Source organism: Plectropomus leopardus, chromosome 13 (assembly GCF_026936395.1).
Source record: "Plectropomus leopardus strain MGB_pleo_1.0 chromosome 13, ASM2693639v1, whole genome shotgun sequence".
Taxonomy (NCBI): Eukaryota; Metazoa; Chordata; class Actinopteri; order Perciformes; family Serranidae; genus Plectropomus; species Plectropomus leopardus.
The window spans coordinates 9,090,639-9,105,909 of NC_142188.1; the positions used below are offsets into that span (position 1 = coordinate 9,090,639).

A 15,271-nucleotide genomic window follows, 5' to 3' on the forward strand; every position below is an offset into this window, starting at 1 on the left:
ACCTGCTATCCGATCCTTTTGCAACAATCAATATGCTGTCAGACTAATACCATTGACCCGGGTGGAGACTGTAATGGAGCCTGAAGTGATAAACAAGTTACTCCTATGAATCAGATTCTCATTAGACTAATGGCACCGTAGAACTGAAACATGTTAAGTGCACATACAAGACAGACTATCTAATTTAATCCTCAATCTGATGCAGTTTCACTTCTCATCCCTCAGACTGCTCTACTAACAGGAGCTCTAAATGTTATTAATTACTGAAACTCATGTGTATATCAGCAGTTATTTAATTACTGCTTTTGCAACGTGATCGTTTTAATGAGCTGCATTGTGTACAGCTTTTCATCCTGTGTGTCAAAGAAATAATCAGATGTTTTCAGTCATGTAAAATTAAATACCTGAATATTTTCTGCGGTCACACTGTGTGAGCAGCTGTTGATTTAGATGTTGATGACGTTGAGTCACAACACTTCATGGTGCGTATGGTTATTATGGTCACGTTGAGCCTTAAAATAAATAAATAAAATAATGCTCTCTCTGCATGACTCACTGGTTTGGTCAGCTCTGACTGTGCTGCACAAATGACGGCATGTTGAGCACCTATAAATACTTGACTTTTTTGTCTAAGTTTACAAGCTAGAATTAATAGCTTTTGTCATTGTTAATAAATAATGCTGATGCCCCCCCCTCCCCCACCCCCCACCCCCACAAAAAAAACCCCCCCAAAAAAAACACTTTTTAGCCAGCGCTTTAAAGACTCTGTGGGTAGGATTAAGAGGGGATATTTTGTCAGTATTGGAATAGCAAGAAGAAATTAGTTTAAAAAAAACTTAAAATTACCTTACAAACAATTTTTTTAAGAAATAAAAAAAAGGAAAAAATATAATAATTTTATAACATAATTTAAAATCTGAAATTCTGATAATTATGAACATATTTTTTCTCTAGCTTTTTTTTTCCTAAGAGATATGTTCCCTGGCTTTTTAAAAATATATATTTTTAATTTGTACCAATTTCTTACCAAGTTGCTCATTGTCTTTTTTCTCATGTTTTTGAAAGAAGTCACACCAATTTGCTCAGGGTTGAAAGGTTTAAATACTTGTGAAAAGCATCTGAAAGCAGCACAAGAAAAGTGATGTCGATTCGTGTTACAAAGGCTTAATTTGTTAGGAACTTCCCTGTCAGTAACTTCTTGTTATCAAATTTTGGTCCAGATGACTCGCAGCTTTTCCAGATTTATTTCCAGCACATTTATGTATCTTATGTTTCTTTACTCTTTGGAAGAATTACCTGGTTAAAACCGTGTCCCTTTATGCAGGTAAGGGAGATGTATTTGGGGATGTTTTCTGGAAAGAGGTGACTCTCGCTCAAGCCTGCGCCAACGTCCGAGCTCTGACCTACTGCGACCTCCATGTCATCAAACGCGACGCCCTGCAGAAGGTGCTTGAGTTCTACACGGCGTTTTCCAACCACTTCTCACGAAATCTGCTGCTCACTTACAACCTGCGAAAGAGGGTGAGTGACTCAAACAGCACAAAGAAAGAACAAGTTACAGTTCAGATTTGAGTTTTACACAGTGGACAGAAGACTTTAGCTCTCTGTTTTCCACAGCTGCTCTATATGTAGAGCCTGTTAGATAAAAAACATTTAAAATGGAGAGTCCAAAAACACTAACAGCTCTGTGTTTGAACATCAGTTTGATTAGTTTTTTGACACTGTAAGGAAAAATAGCTTTAGCAGTTTGATTTCATCTCAATTTTGAGACAACAAAAAGGATGACCCGCTGGTTTGTTACTTATCATTTGTGTGAGATTCTTTGGATGTCACATTTAATAGAAGTGTGCCTCAAATGGCAGATGGTGCGTTTTTGATTGAGGCCACACAGCGAGTCGTTTGCATTATTTCACCATGACGGTCTTTCCAGATGTTGCGACAGTCTCCGAGTAATTTCCTCAAGCAATTGATGAAGTCTTCTTATTATATCAACTGCCAGGGTCATTATGAATAATACAACAGATAAGTCAGGCCAAGCAATCAGATTTTCAAAGACATCTTTCATCAGAGCTTTTAATTCCCATAAACCGTGGATAGATGGGCGTGATGAAAAGGCAGCAATGAGCAAGTCGCACATCTTTCCTGATATCTAGTGTTTGATATTCTCATATAAAAACATTACAATCACACACATGATACATATGTATTGTATGACAGGCGTTAATTTTTAACTTTAGTGATCCATATTCCTGCATTATACAACGATTCACATGATATCTTACAGAAATGCACATACAACAGTTTGTATACCAAATGAATTAGCAGGGTTAAGTTTCGGTAAGTAAAGTTATGAAGGTTAGGCGTAGGAAAAGAAACATGGCTTTGTGTCACCACATTACGAACTTAGTGTAAAATTATGCACTTAATGTGAATTAATTTGGTTAACGTTATATAGGTTAGATTTAAGAAAAGAGACATTGTTGGACGCCGTCATGTTATGTTCTTAATGGAGGGTTGCATAGTTAATGTAAAATTACATTGGTTAGATTTTAGATAATAAAGTTATGTAGGAAACTCTAGAGTCTCTAGACTCTAGAGTTTTGTAGGTTAGGTTTAGAAAAAGAAACATGGTGATAATGTACATTAAAATAACTCAAAGTTCACCTGGTTTCACACGAGACACAAACACTTATCTCCTTTGGAAAAGTCCTGTGTGTGTTTGACCCACGTGGACTCTCACTTTTAAAGCTACTTCCTTCTGTGCTCCTGTCAGCTCATTGGTCATGCGATTGCAGCCTTCCCAATGAAGTGTACAAATTCTGGTGCATTACTTTTCGTAGGTATATGTACAAACAGTGCATGAAAACAGCCTGAGATGATAACCGCTGTGCCCCTTACCATATTTTAAAGCTATGAAGAACAGAGTGATGAATGCCCTTTTGCACAACATTTCTGAAAATAAAGTGTATTTATAGCTCAAACAAAACCTCAAAGTGCAGGTTTGATCATGTAAACATTTTTTTACTGAGTCAACTCTCTTTACACATTATATATCTGTCTGTGGCAAGAAAAAGGCCTCTACAGCAAGAAGTAAACATATTATATTCCACTGCCTCTCAAAAAAAGTTAATTGGATTTTCAACTCCTTTTGACCCATTACTCCTCCTCTGGTCAGACCATTATTTTTAATGAGAGCTTTAACTTCATACAGGCTTCCTGCATTCTGGTTTTATTTTCGTGACAAGTCATAATTGCTCTGATGTTTTTTGCACTGTGCTTCCCAGAGGTCATATAGTAATATGTGTGGGCAAGTACGATGACTGCTTTTCTTAATACAGTTTCTAATGGTACAGTTTATCTCTCTGTGTTGAGCCACATTGGTTGTTGCTGCTCATGTTAAAGGAATAGTTTGAGATTTTTCAAAACTACAGTTTAAGTGTGGACTTGTAAAACAGTGTTTTGGAAACGACGATGTAATCCTCTCAATACGCACATGCCCATTGTCACTTTGTTGAATGAACACATGCTAGAAACAACAACAACAATGGCCGACTACAGGTTTGCTGACGTTTTGTTTGATGCTGCTTGGTCAATTGATGACACTTAAACTTATTATAGAGTAAAAAATCCTAAAAGTGGTGTGTATTTGTGAAGATCATCTTGCTGAGCAAAATGATAATTGTTTGTTTGCCACTGATCTTGTTTTCTGCAAAGATCCAAAATCCAATGGAAAAATCCCATAGGATTTTTGACACAGAAACCAGGGCAACGCTAACTTTCACGTACAGAAAAACTTCGTCCCTGGGGCACTATTGCTGCACCATAGCAAGGATGAAAAGAAGTATTTGCTTTGTATTTTTGCTTCGCCTCAGCATCCAGGGATTAAGGCCTGCCACAAATGACAGTTTTGAATTATACCCTGTTTTTCCAGTGGATAGAGGGACTCTCAAGTGTGGGTTGAGTAAGAGATAGGTGTTAATGAGGAATGGAAGAAAAATGATAGCATCTCCAGAGCATGACTCGTATGTTTTAGAGAGCTCCTTAATCCTTATATCAAACAGGAATAGTGATCTGACGCGCAGTAGGAGTTTTGAAAAAGCTAACATTAGCATGCATGCTTTACGACCTTTGTGACAAGGGGAGGCAAGCTTTTGGTGTCATTTTATTGTGGATGGAGATATTTTTTACAGTGAAGGTTGTGTGGACAGAATTATTATTTTTCAAATTGATCGGAAAATAAACATTTTCAAAAACATCTATATACCCCCACATGGCCTAAAGGTGCAAAAATCCCATCTCACCGACGGACACTAGAGTGGTTTCAATCTTATCATCCTCCTTTCAGCAAGAAAGTGTGTATTTCCCAAAATGTGGCTGCTACCAAAAACATTAAACATACAGCTCAACATAAATGTAGAAGTATCTAACTGTTACAGCTACACGTCATGCAATGACGCAGTTCCATTATACAGCCGCCATATATTAAAGCCACTCTTGCATCCTTCATTCAGAAATGAACAGCTGTGATCAACAGCTCAAGTGTGGCTACCAATCATTACCTCATTCATAATAAGGTTAGCCTGCCCAAGAGAGTGCCAGCGAGATTGAATTGCTTGCATATGAAGAGGCAATCTCATCTGCTGCATTAAACTCACAATTCACCAGGGTCCCATACTTTCTGAATGTATACTGCGGGGAAATCCAGAGATGGGTTGAATAAGGAGCCAAATGCTGCCTTCAAATGGAGCTTGTGAGAATGTGTTTCCGACTTGGGAAATTTGGCACGGGATGTGTTCGACATTCGAGTGGTTCAAGTTGTGAGAGCAGTGTTGCTATGAGACTGAGAAGAAAAAAGGATGTCGGTTGGCGTTGTCTTGTCTTGTCAGAAATTATAAATAATTTTTATGAGATAAGAAAAAGAAAAGAGTATTGTACAAAAAGTGATAATCATAAACACAATGCTTGAAATTGGAGCTACCCGAAAACTACCACTTACAGCAGTTTATTGTTTAAATACACGAGTCTTCTCATGAACGCAGTGTCCAGAGGCTAAAATTTACTAGCTTTTTCCAGAGCTTACAATCATATCACTCAGTATCCAGCGGAGGGATTTTACTCAGTTATTATAGAGATGCAACTGTTGACATGCTGCAGCTATTTTTATTTAATTCATATCACTTTTAGGTCCTCTCAATTTGGCTTTTAAATAAAATATCATACAGCAGTGTTGTAGTCAAGATCACCTGAACTGAGATCGAGTTATGACAAGGACTAGAGTGTATCAACCCCAAGACCAGATCAGTGTGAGTCCCACACTGTACCACACACTTCCACATTCCTATGAAAACATTCATGAAAAACAAATGAAGATTCCTCTTTATTCACCTCTTTTATTTCCGTATACTTCATATATGTGTATGTATGTACCAATGTACCATGAGAAATGTCTTGGTAAATAGTCAAAAGGCATTTCAGGGGTGAATTTTGTATTTAGGAATTTTTTATGAGCAAACAAATGTAAACAAACACTATGGAGCTGCACTCAACTTAACCATCTTCATTTAACACTCCTTTTTTTGCACAGGCCATTTAGTGATATCCCAACAGTTGTGGTCTTGACCGGTCTTGAGTCCTCTTTGTCTAACAAAGAGACAGGGCCGTGTGAAAATGCGATCAATTCCAAGACGAGACCTTCTAAAAGTGGTCTCTCGAGACTGATCTCTAGATGAAGACCGATCTCGAGCACAACAGCACTTTCACATAATCTTGAAGACCATTTGATACTGTGGAAAGCTCCAGAAAAACCTAGTAAGTGGACCTTGAGTTGCAGTTGTTTTGGGTAAGACTTATGGGAGGTGTAGTTGTTAAATGCTAGAATATATAATATATATAAAAACTTTCATAGAATATATTGTATTTAGCCTTTAATTGATGGTTTAGGTTCACATTTTGTTAGAGGCAAAGAAATAATAGACATAAATTAAAGGTATAGAAGAAGAAGGTAAAACTAACCAGCAAACATTAAGATGTTAAATGACCGTTTGACAAAGGTAGGCCCATTTTCTAGTTTCATAGCATTAATATGATCAATATTTCCTCGCTTGTAATAGAGGGACTGATTGGACCATTATTGGATGTGAAAACAACTTCACCATCTGCCTTACAGCCATGTTGCACACTTTGGCGTCCGACCAGGACCATTTTTGGCCGGGGACCCGACGGCACCATCCAACAAATGTTTGCTGGGTAGTAATGCAAATGCTTAAAACATAGTTTTCCATTAGCAGCTGTGTGGTAAGCTCACAGTCTAACAGAGAAGCCAGAGGCATTAGATGAACTTTCCCTCTGCATCTGGGGAATAGCCTCTTTAAAGGTGACATTTACAGAGCACACACATTTGACACAATGACAGTCTTTCTCACACAAACGATACAATCAGTAAGATAGATACACCTGTTCATTTAATCTCAATGTGGTTTTCTACTTTTTTTTTTTACTTTAAGCAATATTACAATTTCAATTTTCTGATGGCTGCTATGATTTTAGTCATGAGAACTTTAAATCTCTTTCAGATCGTCTTCCGGAAGATTAGTGATGTGAAACGAGAGGAAGAGGAGCGACAGAGACGTAAAAATGAAGCGCCATTGAACTTGCCACCGGATCACCCTGTACGCAAACTCTTCCAGCGCTTCCGGCAGCAAAAGGAAGCCCGCCTGGTGACAGAGAAACCAGAACTAGATGACCGCGATGTCGAGAAGGGTCCCGTATATGTGGACATCCCGATTGCTAAAGCAGCCATCACAACCACCAGCATCATCACAGTGACAGAAAGTCCAGCAACACCTTCATCTTCAACGCCTTCATCTTCAGCAACCCCCAACTGTACGCCCTCAGACAAGGCGAAGCTGCAGGTGCCGTCTCCCGTTTCTTTGGTAGGAGGCCGAGCGGCTGAACCAGTCAAGGTCAAAGGCTGGGGTCGCTTCAAGGAGTCCATGGCCAAAGCCGACAATTGGAACAAAGTGTCCAAAGCCGAATCCATGGAGACTTTGCCCGAACGGACCAAGGTGCACGAGTCACAGATGTCTCTAAAGAAGACAGACTCATGTGACAGCGGGATCACCAAAAGTGACTTGCGCCTGGACAAAGTGGGCGAGTTCCGCATGACGCCCCAGGACCGCAGTCCTGTCCAGCCTCCAGAGACCAGGCATGCCTTCTACCCCATCCCAGAGCAGACGCTTCAGGCCTCGCTCCAGGAGCTCAAGCTGGAGCTGAAGGATGACCTCAAGAACCTGAACGTTCGAATGTCTGGCCTGGAGGCGCAACTAACAGAGGCACTTCAACTCCTCAAAGCAAGGAGATCAAATGCTGGCTCTCCGCAGCCTCTTTTTGACATTTCTAGACCTACTTCTCCAGAACTGGACAAAGAGGACATCTTCTCTTGAAGGATGTAAGTTTAACTTATCAGGTTACCTGGAAACTCAGCTGGAATCCAGTAATATCCAGATTACTTGGATAGCTGAGGCTGCACTGGGCTCACCGTTTAGCTTAGGCGTGGTCTTTGAGACGCACTGGCCTTTATCATAGGGGTGTAGCTGTCGGTTAGCAATGGTACGTCGTGTTGAGAAGTCGAGGTCGTAGCCCAGATTTTGTTGTCGTAACACTGAACACTCTGAGGTTACAAAAACACTGACAGCTCTATGTTTGTACATAAGTTTGATTTATTTTTCCATCGCACTATAATGGAAAAATAGCTCGAGCAGTTCGATTTTATCTCGATTTTGAGACAACACGAGATAGTTGTGTCTCTGTTGGGAGGAGAGTAGAAACAGCATGACCCACTGGTTTGTTACTGAATAATTTGTATGAGATTCTTTGCATGTCACATATAATAGACGTGTGCCTCAAATGGCAGATGGTGCATTTTTGATTGAGGCCACACAGTGAGTCCTTTGCATCATTTCACCATGACGGTCTTTCCAGATGTTGAAACAGTCTCAGAGTAATTTCTTCAAGCAATTGATGAACTCTTTCTTATTATATCAACTGCCAGGGTCATTATGAATAATACAACACATTATTCTGGCTAAGAATCTTTCATTAGGGCTTATAATTCCCATAAACCGTGGACAGATCAGCTTGATGAAAAGGCAGCACTGAGTAAGACAGCCATCTTTCCTGATATCTAGTCTTTATTCTCATATATAAACACTACAGTCACACATGATACATATATATTGTATGAGAGCCGTGCATTTTAGCTTTGCATAATCAGGTGATGCAGATGATAATGGCTGCAGCCCTTATTTTAAAACTGTCAAGAACATAGTGATGAATGCCCTTTTGCACAATATTTCTTAAAACGAAATGTACTGATAATTAAAATAAATCCTTAAAATGCAGGTATGTTCATGTAAAAGACCTAGTTAGTCACAGAAACCTGTTTTAGTGATGATTTTTGCCTTTAATGGCCACAAAGGTACATTGTTACATTTGTTACAAAAGTTGGCATGCATGATTTCATGTGTTTGTTTCACGTTCACTTGAGGACAAAAAAATATCCCTTAATGACACAAGATAGAAGTTGACTTTTAAGAACAGACAAAGATCAAAAATGTTCTGGCTAAATGTTGCAATGGAGGCGATTTCTTTCAGGACTTGCTTTGCTTTATTTGAGGCCAATATTTGGAGGCAATACCTCCCTCTATCCAGCTTCCCAAAACTTTTTTTTGTTCACTAAACTCACCTTTGAACTAGGAGACAACTGTCAACAAGCAGATAACAAAACATTTTAATTTAAGAGTCGTTTTATAATAGGAAAAAGAGATAAAAAAGCATTCTGAGAGATAATTTACAGAGCAACCACCTTTGAAATAGATTTAAACAGTTTAATGTAATTGGGTACTATTAATTACACAAAATATTACGTATAAATACACCAGAGCACAGTAATGCTGCGTTCACATGGAATCAATCAAACTGTAGCAGGACAAAACCTTTTGCATGGTGCAGGAAAAACAGTCCAAAAGAATAGCAGGACCTTAAAATGAAATATGCATGATGACATGTTGCTATGGTGATGCCATATTCTTTACAAAGAATGGAACAAAATTTACTAAGTAACGTCATGTAACATCTGGGTGTAAATCCCATGCGAAGGATGGCGAAAAGTTTAAATATTTTAACTGAATGGCAGAGCCATCTACTCTTGCCTGTATTCTTTGTTGGCCTTACCTAATTTTACAGTTGCTCGCTCATCCACTTAAGTATATCCAGTTTTCCTTCTTCTGATTCCATGTAAACAAAACAAAATCCAGTCAAATAAAAGAAAGTTCAGGAACATGCAGAAGATATGACAAATGTCATGACCTTCTCTTCAAAGTTTAATTTTTATTTTAACATTTGAACCCAATTGTAATTCCACCACAAAAGAAAATGGCATTTACAGAGCAGCAAACTTACACAATAACACGATAAATGTTTGAAATTATTTTAGATCAATGTGTCTAATGTTATACCAACAATTCTTCTCGCCCTGTCGCTAAATTAAAACTCATAAAAGGATTTATCCTTGATTATATCGTTAACCAAAATACGTGAAAACAAATCAGTGCACTATATTTGAAACAAAACGGGATAGACAGCAGAGACAGAAGGAGGAAACGTGCTTTACAGCATTTTTGTGTTAACTGAAATCATTCATTCATACAAAATCAAAATAAATCCTCAGAAAAAGATGCATCAAACATCAAGTCAAGCAGAGCCTGAGTGTCAGAAATCAAGCAATAATTATGCATATTTAGCTGACAGTAGAATTTTGTGCTAAAACATCAGCTGAGTCTTTTTTAAAAATATAAATAATGGAAGAAAGTCTAATAATATTCAGTAAATATGACTCATTTTTGAAACCATCAAACTGTTTTTGCAGTTTTTTAAATCCAGAATAAATTAATTGTCAGTAGTCAGGAGGTTTTACTGGTCTGTCTGAACCTTTCATGGCAGAAAATAACCATCGTTCTATATTATTTATTATTCATATGGATAATTTATGTTCTCTGCATGCTTTTTCTCATCAAGACAAAAGACAAGCCGAGACGGACACAGCTGAGGGGAAAAGGCGCTGTTTTTTTTTTCCCTCCAACACACTCTGTGGCTCCGTTTCCATCAAAAATTCAGCTTACTTAAATATAAATGTGCATCACAGAAGTGAGAACTCATTTGGTTTAGAGCCAGTGTTTGCAGGTCTTTATGGGTCTGCTCTCATAAAGAGTTTTGATCTTAGAGAGGAAAAAGCGCTAAAATCATCGTGCCGGCTTCTCTATCACAGAGAATTCATAAAGCTGCTGCTCGCACACGACTTCAGGAATCAAAAGGACATGAAAAGACAGTTTTGAAAGTGTCTCTGAGGACTAGTCACGCTAGTTAAAAAATCCCAAAATTATCTAATGGCAGATCCAGTCTTAAAGTTTTGGCATGTTTAAATCTACAAACAATTTTGGTAAAAAATGATTACATTAATACTAAACAATCCTCTCCAGTTATTGTGACAGAGACTGCCACGGCACTGAGTTCAGTACACACAGTGAGTCAAAACCGACAAGTCAGTTCATCGTTTCTCTGTGATAAAAGCCTCGCAATTATCTGTTCTTACAAATGACACATTTTGAAGTTCAATTTAATATTATCCAACAGACTTAGTGGAGATTATCACAGGAGAAATCCACTAATGTAATGCAGGTAAAATGTTAAACTGTTGTATTTGCAACCAATCTCTGTATTTAAAGAAAATATATATATATATCAGAACACACACCACACTACAGATTTAAAAGGTCAAGTGTGTGGGATTGAAGGAGGTATATTGGCAGAGCTGATTGTTGTGTTTTTGTTGCCTTAGAAGGAGCTGTTTATATCTAGATTGTGCTTCCTCACTTATGGAAATCATCCCGTCCATCACAGAAGTCCAGAACAAACAAACCCAGAACTGGCTCTAGATTGGGCCATTGCTGTCTTCAAGCGGGCCACCATATTTAGCAGCCCATCTGCAATGAGCAGCACTGGAAAAACTGATTTGTAACGTGAAACTGCTTTATTCAGTATTACTGAAATCGGTGTAAATCCCCTTATTCGTTTGTTTTGGAGAGGAAGAGACTTCTGTGAATAATTCGGCTCCTGAACGAGGAATCCTAACCAGAAGAAGTTTCAGCTGGTTGCAATCAGCAATCCTCAACTCTAGATGCTAATAAATCTGCCTAAATCATACACACTGAACGTAAAAAAAAAGAAAACTTTATCACTGGATAGATTAAAAAAAAAGAACCTATTAAATTATTTTTAATTTGGCTACTTTATTAAAATTGGTGAGTTTGAAGCTCTAATTTGGCTATTTGTCATCACATTACATACACTACATGCTCCACATATGCTTTGCAGTGCATCAATACTGTACATTGACTGTGGGTTTAGAGTCAGGAGTTTATAGCTTAGCTTAGCATTAAGACTGGAAACAGAGGGAAACAGCTAGCTTAGCTCTTTTTAAAGTTCAAAAGCGCCTACCAGCAGATCTAAAGCTCATTCATGAACACATTCACGTTTTCATACTCTGGGACTTCCAGCTCTAGTTTCATATATTGCAGATGAGTGGCATCAAATTTCTCATCTAACTTTAAAAAGAAAGTGAGTTGATGCTTTTGACGTTTTCTGAACACAAACTGGTGGACTGGAAGCTTCAGTCTGACCTCGTCAGCGTGACTTTGAGTCACGTTGTGTGGAGTTAAAGACGTAAATCTTTGAATGTTACACCGCAGTTAAACACAACTGTTTAAATGAAAACAAAATATAACACTATCTGTGACTTACCAAGAATAGTGAGGTGCTGACTATCATTTTATTATTCATAATTTGACTCAACAATACTGAACTCACACGGAAAATACTATTTATTTTCTTTTACAGATGAATTTTCTTTAAAGTGACTTATGAAGGAATTTTTAATTTGAGCCAAAATGACGTTTGACTTCACCAATGACACAGATGAATGACAGAATTGGTAAAGTATATTTTAAATATTCATTTTGAATGACAAACTATAATTATCATTTTTGTTTGGTTGTATTTACACTGTAAATTTTCTTTAATGTACATTTTACAGTACCAAACAAGAACAGAACCAGATCGAACTGAATTTTCATCACAAAATCAGTAAAAAGATCATGTCTTTTTCAGCTAAAAGTCTGATTTTGTGTATTTGAATGCAGCCCCAAAACAAATATATGGCATGTGGAGAGTACTTTCACCTACGCCTGTTTCAAGAGGCTGAATTTTTTTTACCAACATTATCAATATCCGTTGCTAAAGTGGGATGTAGGTGCACTCTCAAACTCAGAGACAAGATCCTTTAAAGCAATATGTAGTTCTGTGTTGTGATTTTACATTTACAAACAAAATGGTGAGAAAAATACAGAAAAATGTTAAAGCTACAAAAAGAAAAGGACTCTTACAGTACTGCACTACCACTTCATTACCCTAATAGTATTACAGTCATTACCTTTGATTGCTACTGAGAAGCATGCAACACTGTGCCTTTGCAATATTGCCCCGTTCTCCTTTTTCCAGGCCTGCAGCGAGAAAAAATCCAAATTACTCCTTGAATTTGAACACAGAACTATTTTTGTGGTCAGCTCCAGAAAGCTGCCTAGTTATAAAACCCTACACGTATACATATATATGCACAGATTATATTGCAATGTTTAGATTCTTAAGAAAGAGAAGATTTGGTGTAATGTAATATGCACATGCCTCTATGTTCACAAGTGAGAAATGTAACTATTTCAAGCACAACGGGAACCCTTTGTTATGAACTGTGACATACTGTACTATTCATAATAAATATTTTATACAAACTGTACCCTGTCTGTTCTCTTTGGGGCAGCCTGCAGCATCCATTCACCTGTCAGTCTTTGTGTTTCAGCTCCCGCCTGTGACAAAGGCACTTTACGGAGAGAGTGTAACTCAGCAGGTGTATTCTTTTGCTGATCTTCTTACGTCAGATAAACCTCACCGTCTTGTGCTCATTTAAGAGGATTCCTCGCTGACCCTCCGCTCACATTGATCCTACTTAGTGTCACAGATGTGATAATCCCGAGAACAGACAACTAATGAAAACACCCGAGTCTCAGCTCAAACAACAGAGTCCAGATTACACTTTACTTTTATTATAAGACTGTTTATTCACCAACGATCAAATAAAAAAAGACCCCAAACTATAAAAATTTACAGGTTCAGTGACTCAGAGCTTCAACATACAAACCTTGGGAAAAGTCAATAGTTGCATGACAATGAACGACCAGCGGCAACGTGAATTTTATGTAAATGATGAATCAGATGACATCTGTGACTTAAAATTCACTCATTCCTAAACTAATCTCCTTGGAAGCCGCACCCTGAAGCTGTTTGCTTTTCTTACTGTGTACTGTGAATAGTAAGAGGATCACATTGTTTTTTTTGCCAATTCACACTTTCTAAGCCCAAAAGACAAAAAAAGCATGGATCAGCTTTTTAAAGTAGCTTCCTGTTACATCCTGAAAAACAGACTTTGTCTTTAGAAACTGGTGACAAACCAGCCATCCCCCACAGGATTACAGTAAAGTGAATTATTTATTGTGATCTGAAAAGTTCATTCCAAAGCTTTTAAGACACCCAGTTTATCACCAAGAGCTGTTTATACTGTGCTTTTAGTGTGAAGCTAAATTACAGCTTTTTATTCCCTATTCACTTATTCACTATTCATGTGTACTATAAGTGTGTTAAAGACCATAATTTGTAAATTTCACTGGCTGAGATTACTGCTATTGCTGGCATTTTTTGTGATGTTTGGTTTTATTTTCACTTTTATGTTCTTGTGTCTGTTTTTATTTTGTGTTTTTCATCATGTCATGTCATGTCATCATTGTGAATTCTAAAAAAAGAGGAAAAGCAAACACCCTCCAAATATCTAAATTATTTTAAAAAATTGATGTAAATATTCAGTCAGCTGATTGATTAATCAACTAATCATTTCAGTTGTATTTGATTCATAAAAAAACATCTGAATTTATTCTGTTCTATGTTTTTTTACACACTTAATTAGAATAAAGTAAAATAAAGTAACTTGTAACTAAAGCTGTCAGATAAAAGTGGTAAGTTAAAAAGTACAATATTTCCCTCTGAAATGTTGAGAAGTAAAAATATAAATTGGCATGAAAACAAAAGACTTTGTAATCTAATTTGTACTTAGGTACAATACTTAAGTAAATGTACTTGGTTACATTCCACCACTGCATGTTGGACAGCCTCAACCAGATGACTCTTATTAGAGCTGCAAAGAAATATTATTTTCATGATTAATTTATCTGCCTGTTATTTTTTTCAATTAATTGATTGATTGTTTTATAAAATATAACCACAGAGGCAGAGAATGACCGTGCTTGCAGTTTAAAAATATGCTGTTACCCCCTGGGTCCCAAATTAATTATTTCATTATCTTGAGGAAAAAAAGCTTTGTTATCTGAAGATGACAAGAAAATTAACCCGTTATCACAAGAAAACAAAAGGTTATTTCCTCTTATTGCTTTTTAAGTTAATCAGAGATCAGGAGCGCCACGCCAGCACGCATCGATGACGTCTTAACTGTAGTGAGTGATTCAAACTGAAAATGTCAGATCAAGGAGTTCTCATTATTTATACATCAGACTGTACTTCAATCAAAGCTGGGTTATGAAATCCTCGCTGACTGTGAACGCTGAAACCAGGTGTGATCAAATCAACCAGAAACTCATTTTGAAGTTTTCCATAATTGTCTTGAGATCTCCAGAAAACAAAAGTAATTTTTTTGTGATAAATTCTCTTATTATCTTGAGAAATCTGCCTCATGTTTGCTAAAGAATCAGCAACCCATTGTCACAAGAAAACAAGGTTTGATATATATAATGGGTGAATTAACTTGTATTTCCAGATAACAGCTGTGTGGCAGTTCTTGGCTTCCATAAATTACACAAAAATGTCCATAACATTTTCTGGAGACTAAGTTGGCTTCAAAAGATGTCTTGTTTGAAACCCTAAAGATTTTCATTTAACAGTGATTTACAGTAGAGAAAAGCAGCAAATCCTCACATTTAAGAAGCTGGAACCAGAAAAAGTTCAGTATTTTTGCTTGGGATAAAATAACATAAAACAAATCAATTTTTAAAATAGTTAACGATTACTTTTCTGTCGATCGACTAATTGGTTTATTGAC

At 37.2% G+C, this 15,271-nt stretch overlaps 1 protein-coding gene across 5 annotated transcripts in view; it reads left to right on the forward strand.

The window, feature by feature from the left end:
- kcnh1a (potassium voltage-gated channel, subfamily H (eag-related), member 1a) overlaps nt 1-12,904 on the forward strand; it is a 55,559-nt gene extending 42,655 nt beyond the window's left edge. For all 5 annotated transcript variants that reach the window (XM_042501914.2, XM_088086180.1, XM_088086182.1 and 2 more), the window contains 2 exons: nt 1,325-1,521; nt 6,573-12,904. In XM_042501914.2, coding sequence (XP_042357848.1) covers nt 1,325-1,521; nt 6,573-7,442 — 1,067 coding nt within the window. In that variant the 3' untranslated portion in view covers nt 7,443-12,904. The remainder of the gene's footprint in view (nt 1-1,324; nt 1,522-6,572) is intronic.
- The last annotated feature ends 2,367 nt before the right edge of the window (nt 12,905-15,271 follow it).